At 35.3% G+C, this 16,651-nt stretch overlaps 2 protein-coding genes across 3 annotated transcripts; one reads left to right on the forward strand and one right to left on the reverse strand.

Annotated features, from left to right (window-relative positions):
* The first annotated feature begins 1,125 nt into the window (after positions 1–1,125).
* LOC100814891 (chaperone protein ClpC, chloroplastic) lies at positions 1,126–7,176 on the forward strand. Its single transcript, XM_003525383.5, has 10 exons — positions 1,126–1,283; positions 1,738–2,307; positions 2,671–2,786; positions 2,898–3,023; positions 3,139–3,324; positions 3,904–4,119; positions 4,684–4,901; positions 5,174–5,249; positions 5,344–5,433; positions 5,738–7,176. Exons 2-10 carry the CDS (start codon positions 1,755–1,757, stop codon positions 6,914–6,916), a joined length of 2,760 nt encoding a protein of 919 aa, XP_003525431.1. The 5' UTR covers positions 1,126–1,283; positions 1,738–1,754; the 3' UTR covers positions 6,917–7,176.
* A 404-nt stretch (positions 7,177–7,580) lies between these two features.
* On the reverse strand, positions 7,581–15,247 carry LOC100791993 (dual specificity protein phosphatase PHS1). 2 transcript variants are annotated; one of them, XM_006580562.4, is made up of 11 exons: positions 14,665–15,247; positions 14,271–14,360; positions 14,004–14,146; positions 13,692–13,893; positions 13,055–13,231; positions 12,789–12,955; positions 10,546–11,620; positions 9,747–9,893; positions 9,421–9,648; positions 8,375–8,532; positions 7,581–8,075 (listed from the first exon to the last, which is right to left on the reverse strand). In XM_006580562.4, the coding sequence occupies exons 1-11, from the start codon at positions 14,683–14,685 to the stop codon at positions 7,715–7,717; spliced, it is 2,769 nt and encodes a 922-aa protein (XP_006580625.1). In that variant the 5' UTR covers positions 14,686–15,247; the 3' UTR covers positions 7,581–7,714. The 2 variants fall into 2 exon arrangements, with proteins under 2 accessions (XP_006580625.1, XP_006580626.2); XM_006580563.4 differs by lacking the exon at positions 14,665–15,247 and having other exon boundaries at positions 12,789–12,949; positions 14,271–14,653.
* Between the last annotated feature and the right edge of the window lie 1,404 nt (positions 15,248–16,651).

A 16,651-nucleotide genomic window follows, 5' to 3' on the forward strand; every position in this document is an offset into this window, starting at 1 on the left:
ATTTTTAAAAATAAATTTAAATTTATTACATTATATTAAGAGTAATTAATTTAATTTTTTTTATTTATTTCTTATAAAAAGACTGAAGATAGTACGAATTGAATTATATGCATTAATTGTTGTTCTCCTAGATGTCCATTGTCAATTACTTCAATTGTATTATTATCGTTTTTAACACCATTTTTATCATTGGTTAAAAATTATTAGAAATAGTAAAATCACAAGAGTGGTTCATTAAATAAGATGTAATTTTTAATAAATTTTAATTAATAGAAGATGGTGTGTGTTAAAAAAGAAAGAACACAACAGGTGAAGCAGGAGGAATAACAACTCTTGTTATTCACTCTTGAAAAAAAAAATCACCTGATAGACTAGACTATTATTTGTCTCATGTTTGTGTGAATATTTATTAAATGGATAATCTGCGTGCATTAGTGCATATCTATTAATATTTACTACAAAATAAAGAATAATTGAAATAGTTTTAAAAGATATTGTCACCGTAACTTTAAATTATTTTGATGTTTTTTTAATAGTTTAGATGTCAAAAAAACTAAAATAGACATGAAAATCTTTTGTTAATTAAAAATAAGTAAAAAAATCTAATAATAACAAAAATTTAGGACAACTTTTATGTTGCAGTATTTAAGTAAAGATATGAAAGTAATTTCTATAATAATTGGATATTTGTGGATACAAATAACTTAATCCTCACCTTACCTTACTAATAAATGGGTAATAAAAATAAAAATATTTGATTAATAAAAAATATAAGAGTGTGTTTGGATAGAGAAATTTAAAATGTTGAAAAATTTTAAATTTTATGAATTTTAAATACTTTAATTAAAATTTTTTTATTTTTAAAATTTTGTGTTTGGATAAAAAAATTAAAATTACGAAAATAAAAAAAATTAATAAAAAAAAAGATATGGTTTTAATTTCTCAGATTTTTAAAAAAAATTGAAATTCCAAATTATTAATTGTTTAAAATTTTATTTTAAAATTTCAAAATTTTAAATTTTTCATAAAAAAATATTCAAACAATAAATTTTAAATTACAAAAATTCAAATTCTCTAATAAATTAGTTCAGTAATTTATAAAACAATTTCTAAACCAAAAACGAAATTGTAGAAAACAGTCATCAACATGATATAAATAACAAATTCGCGTGTCTTTTATCTCATTGCCTTCTTCTTCCTCCCTCTCCCTCCTCCCCCAACCACGCCCTTCTCTCTTCCAATTTCTCTTCTCTGTCCAACTCAATCGATTAGTTTAGCTTCCGGTGAGTTTGAGTTTGAGTTCGAGTTCATCTCTTCTCTCATTTTTTTCGCCAAGTTCCTATCCACTATTTCGTGTTTCAATTAGGTTTTCAAACTCGGAGGATTTGTCTTGTCACTACCCTTTTCTTTTCTTGTCCAGTTTTTCCTCGCCTATGGTTCAGCGCTCCAGATGTTTGCTTAAATGTTTTTACTTTTTTATTTCCATTAATTATTTTGTGTCCTGCCCAAATAGCGCCCCATGTGTTTGCTCAAATGTTTCATTGAAATATATTTCCACTGTTCATTTTTATAGCTTCTTAGTTTTATCACTTGCACCTTTTGGCAGCTTGATATTGGTTTCTTGTCCTTCATAATGATATGTCGAAACATGCACCTTTGGTTGGTTGTTTGAGTGCATTTTGTTATTTCAATTATTTGTGTTGTTTGTCAGCTAATATGTTTCCCTAATCAATGCAGCGGACAGTTCAGGGATCATGGCTAGGGTTTTAGTTCAGTCTACTGGTATGCCTGGCCTACTGAGTGGGCAAAGGCACGGGAAGCATAAGGGATCAGGAAAATCGAAAAGATCTGTCAAAATGATGAGCACCTTACGAATGCCTGCTTTAAGAATGTCGAGTTTCTCCGGATTACGTACTCTTAATCCTATGGATTCTCTGTCGAGACCACGCCACACTTTTCCGTTGAATACAACTTCTAGGCGCGAGAGGGCTAAAAGATGTGTACCTAAAGCTATGTTTGAGCGTTTCACAGAGAAGGCAATCAAAGTCATTATGCTAGCCCAGGAGGAAGCAAGACGACTGGGGCACAATTTTGTTGGAACGGAACAGATTCTATTGGGTCTTATTGGCGAAGGAACCGGCATTGCTGCTAAGGTTCTGAAGTCAATGGGAATTAATCTTAAAGATGCTCGGGTTGAAGTGGAGAAAATTATTGGAAGGGGTAGTGGATTTGTTGCCGTTGAGATTCCGTTTACTCCCCGGGCAAAGCGTGTTTTGGAATTCTCACTGGAGGAAGCTCGCCAACTTGGTAAATGCTGTTTTACACCTTGTCTGTTCTTTTGTATATATAATTACTTAGCTGCAAAAAATATTTGTATTGCCTAGAATTTTCTTCCTTTAATCCGTATGGCTATTTCTCACTAGTTTTCCCATTTTTTGTTTGAAACAGGATAGAGGTGATTTGGTTATATTTGATCATGTTCCTTAATTTGTTTTACTTGAATCAACTAAGTTTTAGCCATTTATAGAAAAAGAACAAAATAATAAAGAAGAGGATTGGATAAACTACCCCATCAAATAATTGGTTACTAAGAAGGATAGGATCCTGATTTAGATTCAGAATTAGAAAGGACTCCAATTTTTAATTTAGCTTACTCCTTGAAATTTTCAGGTCATAATTATATTGGATCTGAGCACTTGCTTCTTGGTCTCCTTCGAGAGGGTGAGGGTGTAGCAGCACGTGTTCTTGAAAATTTGGGTGCTGATCCAAACAATATTCGTGCTCAGGCTAGTATTATATCCTCATTTATTTTTAACATTAATTTATATCATATGTGAATATATTTTTTTTATCTCTTGTGTAAATCTTTCTTGTATTCTCCCACTGGATGGTTACAGGTTATCCGCATGGTTGGTGAGGGTGCTGACAGTGTTGGTGCTACTGTTGGCCCTGGAAGTAGTAATAACAATAAGATGCCAACTTTGGAGGAGTATGGCACGAATTTGACCAAGCTAGCGGAAGAGGTTATTGCCAGTTCCCAGTTTTCTTTATGCCAGATGGAAGATGGGGTTTCATTTATGTAAAAGTATAATTATTTTTCTTATATACCCTCCCTCTCTCCCAAAATCAAAATTACAGGGAAAATTGGATCCTGTTGTGGGTAGGCAGCAACAAATTGAACGTGTCACTCAAATTTTGGGTCGTCGTACCAAAAATAATCCTTGTCTTATTGGGGAACCTGGGGTTGGCAAGACAGCTATTGCTGAAGGTCTTGCCCAAAGGATTGCAAATGGTGATGTTCCTGAAACCATAGAGGGAAAGAAGGTTAGTAGAAATTATTTGATTCCTACTGTCAATAAATTGCTTTGGGTAATTCTGCTGATTTACTATTTCGTTTTCAGTACTATACTACTATAAAGTATAAACATGTTCATCTCACTGAATCTATGTGAAGTTATTCTTAAATAATATCGGATAAAACCAAGTGATAGGACACAAGTGGTTAATGTGCTGAAGTTAAGGTTGAATCGTTCGAGTACTACTTAAGTTTGATTTTTGACGGAAACAATTCTTAGTCAGACTTTACTTACCTTTTGGCCAAACTCCGGATTAATTAGGACCCCTTTCCCCTGATGAACCAGAGGATTAAGACAAAAAAAATAATATCCTATTTCTTCTACTTTTTATTTGGAGTATTTTACATGTTAACTACAGAGGAATTTTCTTGCCTCTAGATTGGTTAAATCATTACTAGAGCACTCGGCCTCATTTATGGTCATTTATTTGCATGATATTTTGTATTTCAGTTTTGGATAAGTATCGACCAAAGTTCTTGGATTTTTGGTGTTTAAATACTTTTGGGGAGTTCAGAATAACATGAAACCTTTGTTCTGCACAATTTAGGTTATAACCCTTGATATGGGTCTACTGGTGGCTGGAACTAAATATCGTGGAGAATTTGAGGAGAGATTGAAGAAACTAATGGAGGAAATCAAACAAAGTGATGAGATAATACTTTTTATTGATGAAGTGCACACTCTAATTGGAGCTGGAGCAGCTGAGGGGGCAATTGATGCTGCAAACATATTAAAACCAGCTCTTGCCAGAGGTGAACTGCAGGTACTTGTCAAGTTCAAAATGGATATATTGCCATTTATTTATTTTTACCTCCAAATCAATTTATGTGACGTGTTAGGGGGTGGGAGAAAGAATTGAGTTTGTATTGCTCTTGAACTTTGTCATTGAAACTAAAAAGCAAAAGGATAAAAAACTTGTTCTCTTCTGTGTTGTTGCCTTGGTGGTAAATTTAGGCTATTCTTGCAAGTCTATTTTAGAGAAAGGAATACCTAGTCTTCTGGTTGTTCAATCTTTTAAATTGTAATTAGTTAAAAACTTATTGTTTAATAAGCCTGGTGAGTTGATATTTCAATTTGCTATTCTGATAAATGATCATTTGCTTTTGGCATTTAGTTGAATTAAATAATGTGGAATTTTCAGTATTTAGTTTTGGAATGTTTTATTAAAAAAAAAAAAAAGCATTTGTGTTTTCAGCAGTAGAATGAAATTGAAGGTATCTGGTTATGCTTATGCTAAACCTACTGCAATGCTCAAGTTAACATATGCACTTACTTACTGTTTGCTTGGAACTGTTCTAAGAAAGTGTGTGCCTGAAATTTTATGCAGTGTATAGGAGCCACGACACTAGATGAATATAGGAAGCACATTGAAAAGGATCCAGCTCTGGAGAGGCGATTCCAGCCAGTTAAAGTGCCAGAGCCAACTGTCGATGAAACCATACAAATACTGAAAGGACTTAGAGAACGCTATGAAATTCACCACAAGCTCCGTTATACAGATGATGCTCTCGTAGCCGCTGCTCAGCTGTCACACCAATATATTAGGTTTGCCATATTTAAACGTTCTGTTCATTTTACCTATTCTATTCATTTATGCTGGATCAGACAAGTTTCCTTTTTTCTTTTAATTTTTATGTTGCTGGAAATTTTGCAAATGTATATTAATTTATCTCTTTAAACTGTATTACAATATTTAGATTTATTTCGGAACTCTAGTCTACTATAAATTAATTAAAACACTTCTTATGTCTTGTTATTTTCTTCATGGTGTGTATCTTAAGTATTTTGTAGCTTAGAAATAATTGCATCTCCTGCAGTGATCGATTTTTGCCCGACAAAGCTATAGATTTAATTGATGAAGCAGGTTCTCGAGTCCGGCTTCAACATGCCCAGGTATATTGTTCGTCTACCTATCCTTAAACCAGCCAGATCTTTTGTCTATTATTGGACTAATTTTGCTACATTTACATACATGCTTTGCTTCCAGTTACCTGAAGAAGCAAGAGAGCTTGACAAGGAGGTCAGGCAGATTGTGAAGGAGAAAGAAGAATTTGTTCGCAATCAAGACTTTGAAAAGGTAAATATGCTTTGATTGAAGATTTAGCTTCTAACATTTTATGATCAATGAACATTATCTGGACACCAAACCACATTGGTTCAATGTGACAATGTAACATTTTGAATTTTGGAAGTGATGTTTTACCTTAACAGAGAAAGGAGGACATCCCCCTCCCTTGTCAAACTTTTCAAAGTGACTTATGTTTATATTTTGTCGAGTTTAAAAAACAGTGTAGTGGTTTGTTCGTTGTTCAATTACAACAACTATATCGGCTAATTATTTTGGCTATTAGCGGGATGATGATTCATGAATTTCTGTGCAGGCTGGAGAGCTAAGAGACAGAGAAATGGATCTTAAGGCCCAGATATCTGCACTTATAGAAAAAGGCAAGGAGATGAGTAAGGCAGAAAGCGAGGCAGGAGATGAAGGTCCCATGGTGACTGAAGTTGACATACAACATATTGTCTCCTCCTGGACTGGTATTCCTGTGGAGAAAGTCTCAACTGATGAATCTGATCGTCTCCTCAAGATGGAAGAGACTTTACACAAGCGAGTCATAGGTCAGGATGAAGCAGTGAAAGCCATAAGCAGGGCCATCCGTCGAGCCAGGGTTGGACTGAAGAACCCTAACCGTCCAATTGCCAGCTTCATCTTTTCTGGGCCAACTGGTGTGGGGAAGTCTGAGTTGGCCAAAGCATTGGCTGCATACTACTTTGGTTCTGAAGAAGCCATGATTCGGCTTGACATGAGTGAATTCATGGAAAGGCACACAGTCTCCAAACTCATTGGTTCACCTCCTGGATACGTTGGTTACACTGAGGGTGGTCAACTGACCGAGGCAGTTCGGCGTCGTCCCTACACTGTTGTACTCTTTGATGAGATTGAGAAAGCCCATCCTGATGTATTCAACATGATGCTTCAGATCCTGGAAGATGGAAGATTAACAGACAGCAAAGGAAGAACTGTGGACTTCAAGAACACGCTTCTTATAATGACATCAAATGTTGGAAGCAGTGTGATTGAGAAAGGAGGCCGTAAAATAGGATTTGACCTTGATTATGATGAGAAGGATAGCAGTTACAACCGAATCAAGAGCTTGGTGACTGAGGAACTGAAGCAATACTTCAGGCCAGAGTTCTTGAATAGGTTGGATGAAATGATTGTCTTCCGGCAACTCACAAAATTGGAGGTAAAGGAGATAGCAGACATAATGTTGAAGGAGGTGTTTGATAGACTGAAAGCCAAGGAAATTGATCTCTCAGTAACAGAAAGATTTAGGGAGAGGGTGGTTGACGAAGGATATAATCCGAGTTATGGGGCTAGGCCTCTAAGAAGAGCTATAATGCGACTTTTGGAGGACAGCATGGCTGAGAAGATGCTTGCTAGAGAGATTAAAGAGGGTGACTCAGTTATAGTTGATGCTGACTCCGATGGTAATGTGATTGTGCTCAACGGTAGTAGTGGTGCCCCAGATTCATTAGAAGAAGCTCTTCCTGTGTAACGTGGTTGTCTTAGTTAGTTGAGTTGTATTTTTTTCTCTCTTTTATTTGTTAAAAGAAAACATAGCAATAGTTTGTTTAAGTTGCCAATAGACATCAAGCTTTTAATTGAATGCTGATGGCCTCAGCCACGTTTGCCCATAACATAATGAACACAGCAAGGTTTGGGTGGAATGAAAAAATGACATTATTTCTGTTGGTCCTACCCTTGATATGTTGCATTGTGAACAATTTTAATTTATTGAAAGCAAGTTGTTTTGTAGTTTTCACCGTTCTGTAAACTTATTGTTATAGCTTCATTTTAAATAAGTTGCATGACATCCAATGATCTGTTATCTGACTTGATCAATTCTCACATGCGTGCTTTTGATTACAAAATAGAGTACAAATTCTCCACATGGGATAAACTTGATTCTGATTATACGAACTTGGGGTCAGAGAATAGCAATCATATCCTAACAGACCCGTGTGCTGGCCTGTGGAAAACTTTATTATGAGAAGAATTCTGATGCTCCAATTGAACATATAATGGGACAGCCGTTAGACCCGCTCTGAACCTATATTTCACTTATACTTTGTAGAAGAAAAACTAACTGAAAACACTATTTGGGTGATATTAGCTGTTAGATTGGGATGGGGCCAAAATTGCCTAAAAAATTTGGGAAATTTTGGAAGTGATAAATTGTTGCTTCATTATAAAGGCAGAAACTTAATCGATTTGTTTTTAATGCACCACCAAAAACACTCAATTTTCTAACCTGCTGATACTTGAATGCACAAAATCTATAAATTTGCAGTTTCTATTGATCTATCAGTGGATGAGATGATCTTTGTGTGGGGCTGACACTCCCACCACGGCTAATCTTCAAAGCTGTTAATGCTTTCTGGATTTCCATAGTCATGGCACTATCTACACTCCCAGATGATAGCTTTCTATGTGATTTCTGCAGATGTAGTTTGAGTGAGCTGCTGCTTAGTCCAGCATTATTCCCACATATGGGGCAGACTTTCATCACTGGTTTCCGCTGATGCCATTCCATCGAAACCTTTCCATGTAGTTTCTGATCCAGTTCTAACAAGATCTTTGCAAAACCATCATTGGGTTGTGCTCGACGGTGAACTCGTTTCAAAGCTTGCCATGCTTGTGATAAAGTATACTTCCTGTGCCATAAAAGCTTTCAGTTCAAAACCTGTTGCAACTGTCACTCACTCACAGTAATAATCTTACATATCAAAGAACATGAACTTATGGTTGCTAGGTGGTAAATTAGATTGTTGCATACCATTTTAACCAATGGAAGAGTTAATGAGTATACTAATACATAGTTTCATTTGTGGTGTTAAATATATTAGCTATTAATATTCATTTATTTAATTACTATTGCAATATTGATTGATGCTAGAGGACGGTATCATTTTGTACTAGAATTATGTCTTATATAATTTTCATTCTTACTTACTTCCTGAGCATTAAGTAAGCGAGGACCAACGTGACACTTCTGCTTCTCCCCTCAAAGCAATGAACTAAAACTTTTTGACCTGTTTGTTCAACAAAGTCTATAAGATCACACGCTTCTTCAAATATGCTGCTGATGTTATAATCATCACTGTCACATACCTGTTCAAATGAGACAGTGAATACAATCAATATGAAGACATATTCTTAAAAGGAATGCAACATTAAAAGTAAATTTTAACATAGAATATTTGGAAACGTGCAAAGAACAAGAGTGCATCACATGATATTGCATAACGAATCAAATTTTGAATCAAGAAAAATTTGAGGCTAGCCTTAACTATTTTGACTCATTTCTTTTGAGCTAGGTTGACATTGTACTGTGTCAGAATAAGCTACCAGGCAAGGGAGATCAGAACATACTAACAATTTAAAGACAACAAAAAAAAGAAAAGAGAATGGCCAAGCAAGATCTACTTTGTCAATTTCTCGAGTCCATAATAACAATTTTAAGGTTGATTCTCAATCTAAATCAGAAACAGAAGCATGAATGGGCTTGTACCCAACAAATCAAACATGGGTTGGGGGATGATTGGTTGTTAACATGGCATGAGAACCTCTATGGGTAATTGGTCAATAGTGTAACTCTTTCCACCTTCATTCTTCATAATTACATTAAATTTCATCACAAGGTAAGACAAACATCATTGCTTTGTCCATGCTTAAAGCACAAAAAAGCTTTTAAATCTGGGGTGTTGGAGGAAAAAAAAAACATTTATGGGCATGCACCTAAGAGCTTAAACTTTAAGGATAATGGACAGTTGACAATATTAGAAACTGAAGAAATTATTAAAGTGAGAAATGAGGATGAGCATATGGCTCCAACGAAAAATTAACATGAATAACCCTAAATGAGACTGCATGGATAATCAATGAAGGAAAGTAGAGACAGGCATCAAGGAAAAGCTCAACTGATTCTCAAATAAAATAAACTCAGCAAATAAGACACAAAATAAGTGAGGGTAGAAAATACAAGTAAATATGACTTACAGAGAAATTCTTGTACTCAAATAGATCAGGATACTGAGTTTCTGACTGTCCAATTTCATTGGTACACAAACACAAAATATTTGTGATTCCCAAGTATTGCAGTGTGTATACAGATCTTGCAGCCAGTGCTCCACCAATGAACAGACTACTTGTCACTGCTGAAGGTTTCTCAGTACTTGCAGCATCTGATATCAATGCAATTCTCTCGAGAATATGCTCAAGTCTAACCTGAAAGTTGAAAAGATAATGCATTATGAATGGAAATCCCTCATAAATGAAAGGAGCCTATTATATTTTAGTTTTGAATATAATAAAGTGAAGGTAACCTTAAGTTCATATGCATCAACGACACAGTTATTATCACTACCCTCAAAAAATCCTGGGTTGAAATTGTTCTCCTGGCATAGTTTGATGGCATCGCTTTTAAGCATTTCATTCCACTGTTCCAATTCTTTACTGGATTCAGCATCAACCTGTAAAACATGATACAGTATAAAAAAAAGTGGAAAAATAAGGAACAAACATGGTAAAAAAATACTGTTTTATATGGTGAAGAAACAGAAAATTACATTGCTCTTAGTCTTATATTCCTATTTTCCAATCACCCTGGGACAGGATTATGTGAATATGACATTAGCACATGCAGAAGAGGTGTGTGGGGAAGGGGGCAGGAAATGGAACTATTGGCATGATTTGGAAACCCTCCAATGTTTTGGTAACAGGAAACCGTCTGGTCTGTGTTACATAGTGTGATCATATCAGTTAGACAATAAGATGGCATAAAGAGCAGAGAAGTCTAGGTAACACAGAAAAAACATGCATGATCAAAATACAAATGGCTGAAACCAATTCAGCAAAATCTGTGCTCTCACCTCATGAAAGCAACAAGAGCATATTGTTGTGAGAATTATAAGCATTGTCCACATTGGTCAATTTTATATATAGGCAGGCAATAAAGTCCTATAATTTTGCATACTAAAGCAATATGCACCTGACTGATTATTTATGATGTGTCCAAAATGTTCATGGAAAAATTGCACCAAAACAACAATTCAGGTCCTACTCCAAAAGTGGTACCAAAACCATGTGACTAGTAGACAAGGCTATGTTACCTATGAGACCAACCTTGGCAAATTTATGGAAGTCACGGAGCTTAGCAGTCAAACGGAGACTACGAAGTGGTTCCCCATTTCCTTTATAGAACTTTCCATGCCAAGTTTCTCTTGACATAGGAGTAGAGTCACTGCAATCTCTATTGCCTGAAGATGAAGCTCTTGAAGCAGTTCTCTGTGATTCTGAATCAATAAAATCTTGATGGTTATCATTAGCAAGCCTTTCCTTACATGTTGGAGAGGAACAACTCCCGCCAGCAGTCAGTGAAAGTGAGTCAGGAACCACAGAATCTTCTTTGTCAAATTCCCCCAAAGATATTTTGCTAATAATGTTCATAAATGATCGTAACAAAGTATCAAGTCTTTGGTGAAGTGTGAGTAGGAATATATGGAATCCCTGCAGATCTCTAAGAGCAGCACGGAAACCATTACGGAATGCGTGAACTACAAACATTGTGTCACTTGTATGTACATAAGTTTTTTCCATGTCTTCCGGTGGGGGACATCCTAATTTCCCCCCAGTTATATCATATAACAGGTTAGAGGCAAATTCAGAACTATTGACCAGCAACTCAACCAACTTAGGATAATTAACCTGATCATTTGCACGTTTTCCAGCAGGAGGTCGCCAAGGAACACCAGAATCAATAGCTACAATGTTAAAGTCGGGAGACAGTGATTCTCCTGATGTTTGAAAGCTCATGTCAGCAGATCTTGGTGATTCTGTGATGTCTGAGAGATCATAAGATTGTGATATCAAGCCGGGATTATGAGAATTGAGTCTGCAATCTACTGAAGTTGACCTTCTTTCTTTCTGAAATGCCCTGATCACCTTTGGTCTATATCGGTTAACTGCAGAATCAAAAGCTGATTCTAGTGCATCTGTATTTGCACAGATATTCTTTCCAGCCAACAACAAATTTGCAGGATTTCCTCGCCATTTAAGCTCATGGCAAGGAAGTCTATCTTCGTTTCTGATGACAAGGTCCAACATCAGTACCCTGCCAAGAGCTTCTGATGTTCTTTCTGCAGATTCCCTTGACTCAAATGCACTGGAATTTTCAAGCAAGGGTGAACCATGTACATAACTGCAAGATGGTGAATCTTTAAAATTAACAATCAAAATTTATTGTGTAGAAGAACAGCCATGATATTTTTCTATGGTTGTACTATTGGCGGTAGATAGTCTCTTTTTCCAATTGTAAATAACACTAAGATGAACTATGATAGTCATTGACATATTCATAAAACAAGGGTTCTATAAGATTATTTACTCTTTCTACAGATGCCACATTAACGGTTTTCATTGTCTTTTCTAGGAATTAGTGACAATGGGATTTAGTAACTTGCTTTCAATAAGGTGAGCACAAATGCTTTAGAAATAAAATACTTCTTTTCAGGGTACCGACTTCTGATATATTGCTTTCCATCATAAGTTGAAGAGAAGAACAAAAAAACCAGTTAGTTATTTCTTGATGGTTCCCATTTGTCAACAAATTTTTTGTTGTTCTATTGAAATTTATCTGGAAAAACTTGCATTAACTATGACAGTGAAGAAGCCACATTAGAAATTACAACAAGTCCAAGCATGAACAAACATAACTATTTACTGGAAACCCAAAATCATCATTAAGTGGCAAAAGTGATAACATCAAAGAGGTTGATATTTTGTGTGCAATTCTTTTCAGAATGGGAATATTATGTATCTTATATTTTAAACATGCCCTTACCTTGATGCCAACCACACCTGGCAAGACACAAACTGATATTGTCCAATCGGTTGAAAATGGAAACCCTTATAAAATGTTCCTTTGCCCAAAGACTACAGCTTTCTACTGAAGCAATCTTGATGATCGGTATGGTAAAAGGGAATAATAAACCTTTCATTGGTTTTCCACTTATCCAACAAATGCTAGGAAAAACTTCCCTCTATTTAACATGCTTGAAAAACTGGCCAACTCAAGAAAATTGCACAAGTATCAAGAATGACACTTGCTTTGTCACACAAGGTGAAGGGAGTTTTGTATGAGAAAGAACAATAGTCTATTTTAAAGATTTGCTTTAGGCGTGTCAAGCTCAGTCAAACAGTCCTATACCAAGCTTTTGAAATTCCATGAAAAAAATAAAACCAGAAGCAGCACATTGGAAATGTCCACTTCATTTAAGAAAGAGTTATTGGAAGTGACGAAGCAAGAAAGGGTATTCTGTGTTGCCATGTTATAAACCTCAACTAATTAAAACCAGAGTGGATCATACCTCATAAAAAATAGACATCGGCTAAGCTCAAGTGCTTCCAAAAGTTCAAAACATGTCACTTCACCAATTTCATCACCCTCAGAATTTGCTGCTTCTCTAGCTTTTTCTGCAGCCTCCTTTATTTGTTGCCATTCTAAACAGGTATTGTGAATGACTCTACCCTGCATCTTCAAATTAATAGAGGAGAATGAATATGGTAGAAGTATAGTCTAAATAGCCTAAGTTTGCAGATGTGGTGCTTGTGTTATAAAACCTAAGGGAACAACCTGTGGAGTTTGGACTCCCATCCACTTGGCAAATTCATAGCCAAGGCGTTCAGACTGTGTTGCCATTCTTGATGATGCTATCTTTATAACAGCTGCTGCTTCTTTTGGGCAAGCATCAGCATTTCCAGAGATATTGAAAAAGGCAAAGAAGACAACTCCTCCAGAATTTACAGTTACCTATGTGGACACAACTGAAGAGATATTACGACATAAATTAAGAAAATACACATTTGATGTATACTTACTTTCTCTAATACGGAATTACAAAGAAAACACAATACATAATTACTAAAATGTTTGTCCAAAGAAACCCCACATACATAGATATTCACCACCACTAGAATGAATAAACAATATAGGTAAAAATATATAGTAAAAAAGATATACCAACATGAAATCATTATTCTTTATAACTTCCAAAACTAACAATTACCAACATGCTCAACCACATTTACTCTCTCCCAATCTGACTAAGCAAAAGCAAAGGATATCCATAGCATACACAGGCTGCACATTGGCTTATATGTGAAACCTACGTTAGCAATTCATGACACACAAGTTGCACTAAAACATCAACCCTGATTGCTATGGAAGTAATGCTTGTACTTGTACAGAACAATTGTAGAATGCGATGAACCTCGAGAGCTTTGTTCATCTCATCCTCGGAATGTTCATTGCTACTGCTGTGTTCAGTGTGGTGCAGTGAAGAGAGCATGTCCCAGGAAAAGGAGCCAGATTCAATGTCCAACATTGCAGCCTTCCCAAGCCTCTCCCACAAGCTAATTTCTGTCTGATCAGGATGCAGGTCCAATTTTGAATTCTCCAACGATTCTCTGATGCTGGACACAAATTATGAGCATTAGCAACAAATGCCTTTCTCACTACAACTACAAGTTTAACAGAAGCAGCAATGAAAGAGAATGGTAATAAGTAGCAGTAAGTAACTAACCAAGAGCTAGAAGGCATGGTGGTGGAAGTGCGGTGAGGGAAGCCAGAAGAACGATACTTTGCGGTGCGTTTACGAACCAATTGGAGCCATTGCGTGAACCTAAACGCAGGCCCTGCAGTGATATCTCCCAACATATACAAAACCTACATTACCCAATTCCCATGTTCCCCACACAATGTGCAAAAGCCTCAAACTTGGGCCTTCTCATTGTTGATACTAGCAGTTTCAAAATGTCATAAATTAAATATAAATATATGAATATCATACCCGAGAAGTCACAGTGAGAGGCAATGGGGCTTCAATCTCAGCCTGAGACTCGTCACTTTCGAGTTCCAATTCCCTCTCTTGGCCTTTGCCCTGCAATGTCCACTCCCACATGCAAAATGTTAATAATCTTCATTCATCGCTCAGATCCAATCCAATCATGGATCTACAACCACCACTTAATGCAGATCACAATCACAATGCAATGCAATGCAAAAAATGCATGTGATGTAACGTAAGATCTAAATTAAAGCCATGATCAAGAAGTATATCATATCATATCATAGATGGTTTTTTGTTTTTTATTATTATTATTATTATTATTATTTATATTTGTATTTGTATTGTTAATGTAGATGTTATCATGTTGTGTAGATGAAAGAGGGAGATTGTTAACCTGGTTTTGCTCTTTTGCCATATGGTATGGTATTAAAAGATATGGTTTTTGTGGGGATGCAAAGTCAAATTAGAAGGGGGAAATTGCACGGAATAGCAGGCAAAGTAATCTGCTTTTTTTAAGGAGAGAGAGAGAGAGAAAGGGAGGTTTGTGAATTATGGTAATGATGATGGGCACTTGATGTACATAACATAGCTAACTTTTCTTTTTGAGTTGAGACACACAGCAGAACTGGAACTACGGCTATAACTGCTTCAAGTAGTTGTTGTTGTTCTACTACAAACTTTGTATGATAACAATAAACAAATTAAGAAGAGCATAGACAGAGTATGTATGTGGCGTGGTGGTGGGTCAGTTAATTGAAGTCGAACAGAGAAAAAGGCGAGTTTGGTTGGGATTGGGAATGGAAGATTAAGGTTTCAGGAAAGGAAATGATGAGAATTGAGAGAGTATCATATCATATCACATGCCAGCTGAGCTGAGGAACTTTATTATTAGTGACGGTGATGGACTCTACACTGAATGCTAGAGGGATCTCTCCAGATTCATTCATTCCTTCTTCTCCGGTGATCATATTTAATCATATAACAGTTTTGGTATTCTTTTTTTTTAATTAAAATTGGAGTTTCATTTTCATGATAAAAGTTTGCATTAAACATTGACACGGAGTATGGACGTAAAATTTTTAATTTTGACACACTAAAAATATTTAAAGAATTGCAGGTAAGTTTTGTCTATTTACATATTTTTTTTTAGATAATTTGTTTTATCTTACATATTCTTTTTTTGTTTTAAATTATATATAATGGATCTGCATTCTCAATTAAAAAAATCTTTATATTGTCAAAAAAAATTGATATGACTTTTAAAAAGATATCATAAAATTCAATAAACTTTATATACCGCCATGGCGCCATCACATTATTCATTTATTCCTGGCTTGCAACCTTTAGAATATGATCATGATTTAATGAAGTTTTATTATGAGTATTCAGATCTCAACGGTCTTTTTTGTCCGTGGTGCTGGGACCAATTTTTATTTTTTGTTATAAGCTATTAAGATGCTTGTCTTTGGAATTTATTAAGTAAACAATTACAATTTACAAATTAAAATGATTCCCCACTATGTATTAGTAATTTGTTCACTCTTTTGGTTTTCCAACTTGATGACCATAAAAGATACAAAGTGGAGAAAAAAGCTTATCCACTTTAACTATTTATTTAATTACACAGACTTTCTTTCTTTTGATGATCTGGGTCTGGGGTGCTGTCATCACCCGCAACAAGTTTCATGAGAAGGCTCCAACTATGGACTGATCTGGAGAATGTATAAGGGATAGAAACCATAACCTTCACTCCAACTAAAGGTAAGACTACTAAAATGCAAATTTTAGATTTATCAACAAAAACATTATTTACTTTTAATTTTTATAAAGCTAAAAGATTATCTCACCTTAGACCAGTCTTAAAAACCTTAGTGTGTCAACTTCACATTAGATTATTCAAAAGAATAAGCCATTTCCATTTCTAATTGTTAGTTTTTATTTTATTTTTGTAAATATTCTGAGTTTTTAGTTTTTCTTGCACCAAGTATATCCAATAGCTGAAGCTTAATCAGCACATTTAAAGAACCGGCTTGGTATTTTAAGTTTTTAATTGGTAACAATACAGGAAAATTACATTAAATCCTAAGGGAAGAGAAAGTAATGACATTTAGTATTTTTTTTTCTTTTTCTTTTCGATAACTCATTTAGTATTGTTTTTATTTGGCAAAAATGAGCAAGCTGGTATTATGGAACTGCAAAATTTAATAAAGAGTGCGGAAAAATTGAGTTTCATGAGGATGAACAGAATCCAATATCTCTCTACTGCAGTCTGAAGATTCTTAATTTCTTACTTCATTTTGTATACGAGTTTGGGGAAAAGGGAGCCGAGTATGAAAAGTAAATTTCATTCAATAAATATATGCCTATTAAATTCCATACAA

Source organism: Glycine max, chromosome 5 (assembly GCF_000004515.6).
Source record: "Glycine max cultivar Williams 82 chromosome 5, Glycine_max_v4.0, whole genome shotgun sequence".
Lineage (NCBI taxonomy): Eukaryota > Viridiplantae > Streptophyta > Magnoliopsida > Fabales > Fabaceae > Glycine > Glycine max.

What these genes read in the sequence shown, in the direction of transcription:
- LOC100814891 (XM_003525383.5), top strand. Translation starts at nt 1,755, where the DNA reads ATGGCTAGGGTTTTAGTTCAGTCTACTGGTATGCCTGGCCTACTGAGT. An exon ending in GGAGGAAGCTCGCCAACTTG is followed by an intron (nt 2,308 to 2,670) that starts GTAAATGCTGTT and finishes TGAAATTTTCAG; the next exon opens with GTCATAATTATATTGGATCT. An exon ending in CTGTCACACCAATATATTAG is followed by an intron (nt 4,902 to 5,173) that starts GTTTGCCATATT and finishes CATCTCCTGCAG; the next exon opens with TGATCGATTTTTGCCCGACA.
- LOC100791993 (XM_006580562.4), bottom strand. Translation starts at nt 14,685, where the DNA reads ATGGCAAAAGAGCAAAACCAG. An exon ending in CTCTCACTGTGACTTCTCGG is followed by an intron (nt 14,147 to 14,270) that starts GTATGATATTCA and finishes TGGGTAATGTAG; the next exon opens with GTTTTGTATATGTTGGGAGA. An exon ending in TTGAGTACAAGAATTTCTCT is followed by an intron (nt 8,533 to 9,420) that starts GTAAGTCATATT and finishes TCATTTGAACAG; the next exon opens with GTATGTGACAGTGATGATTA.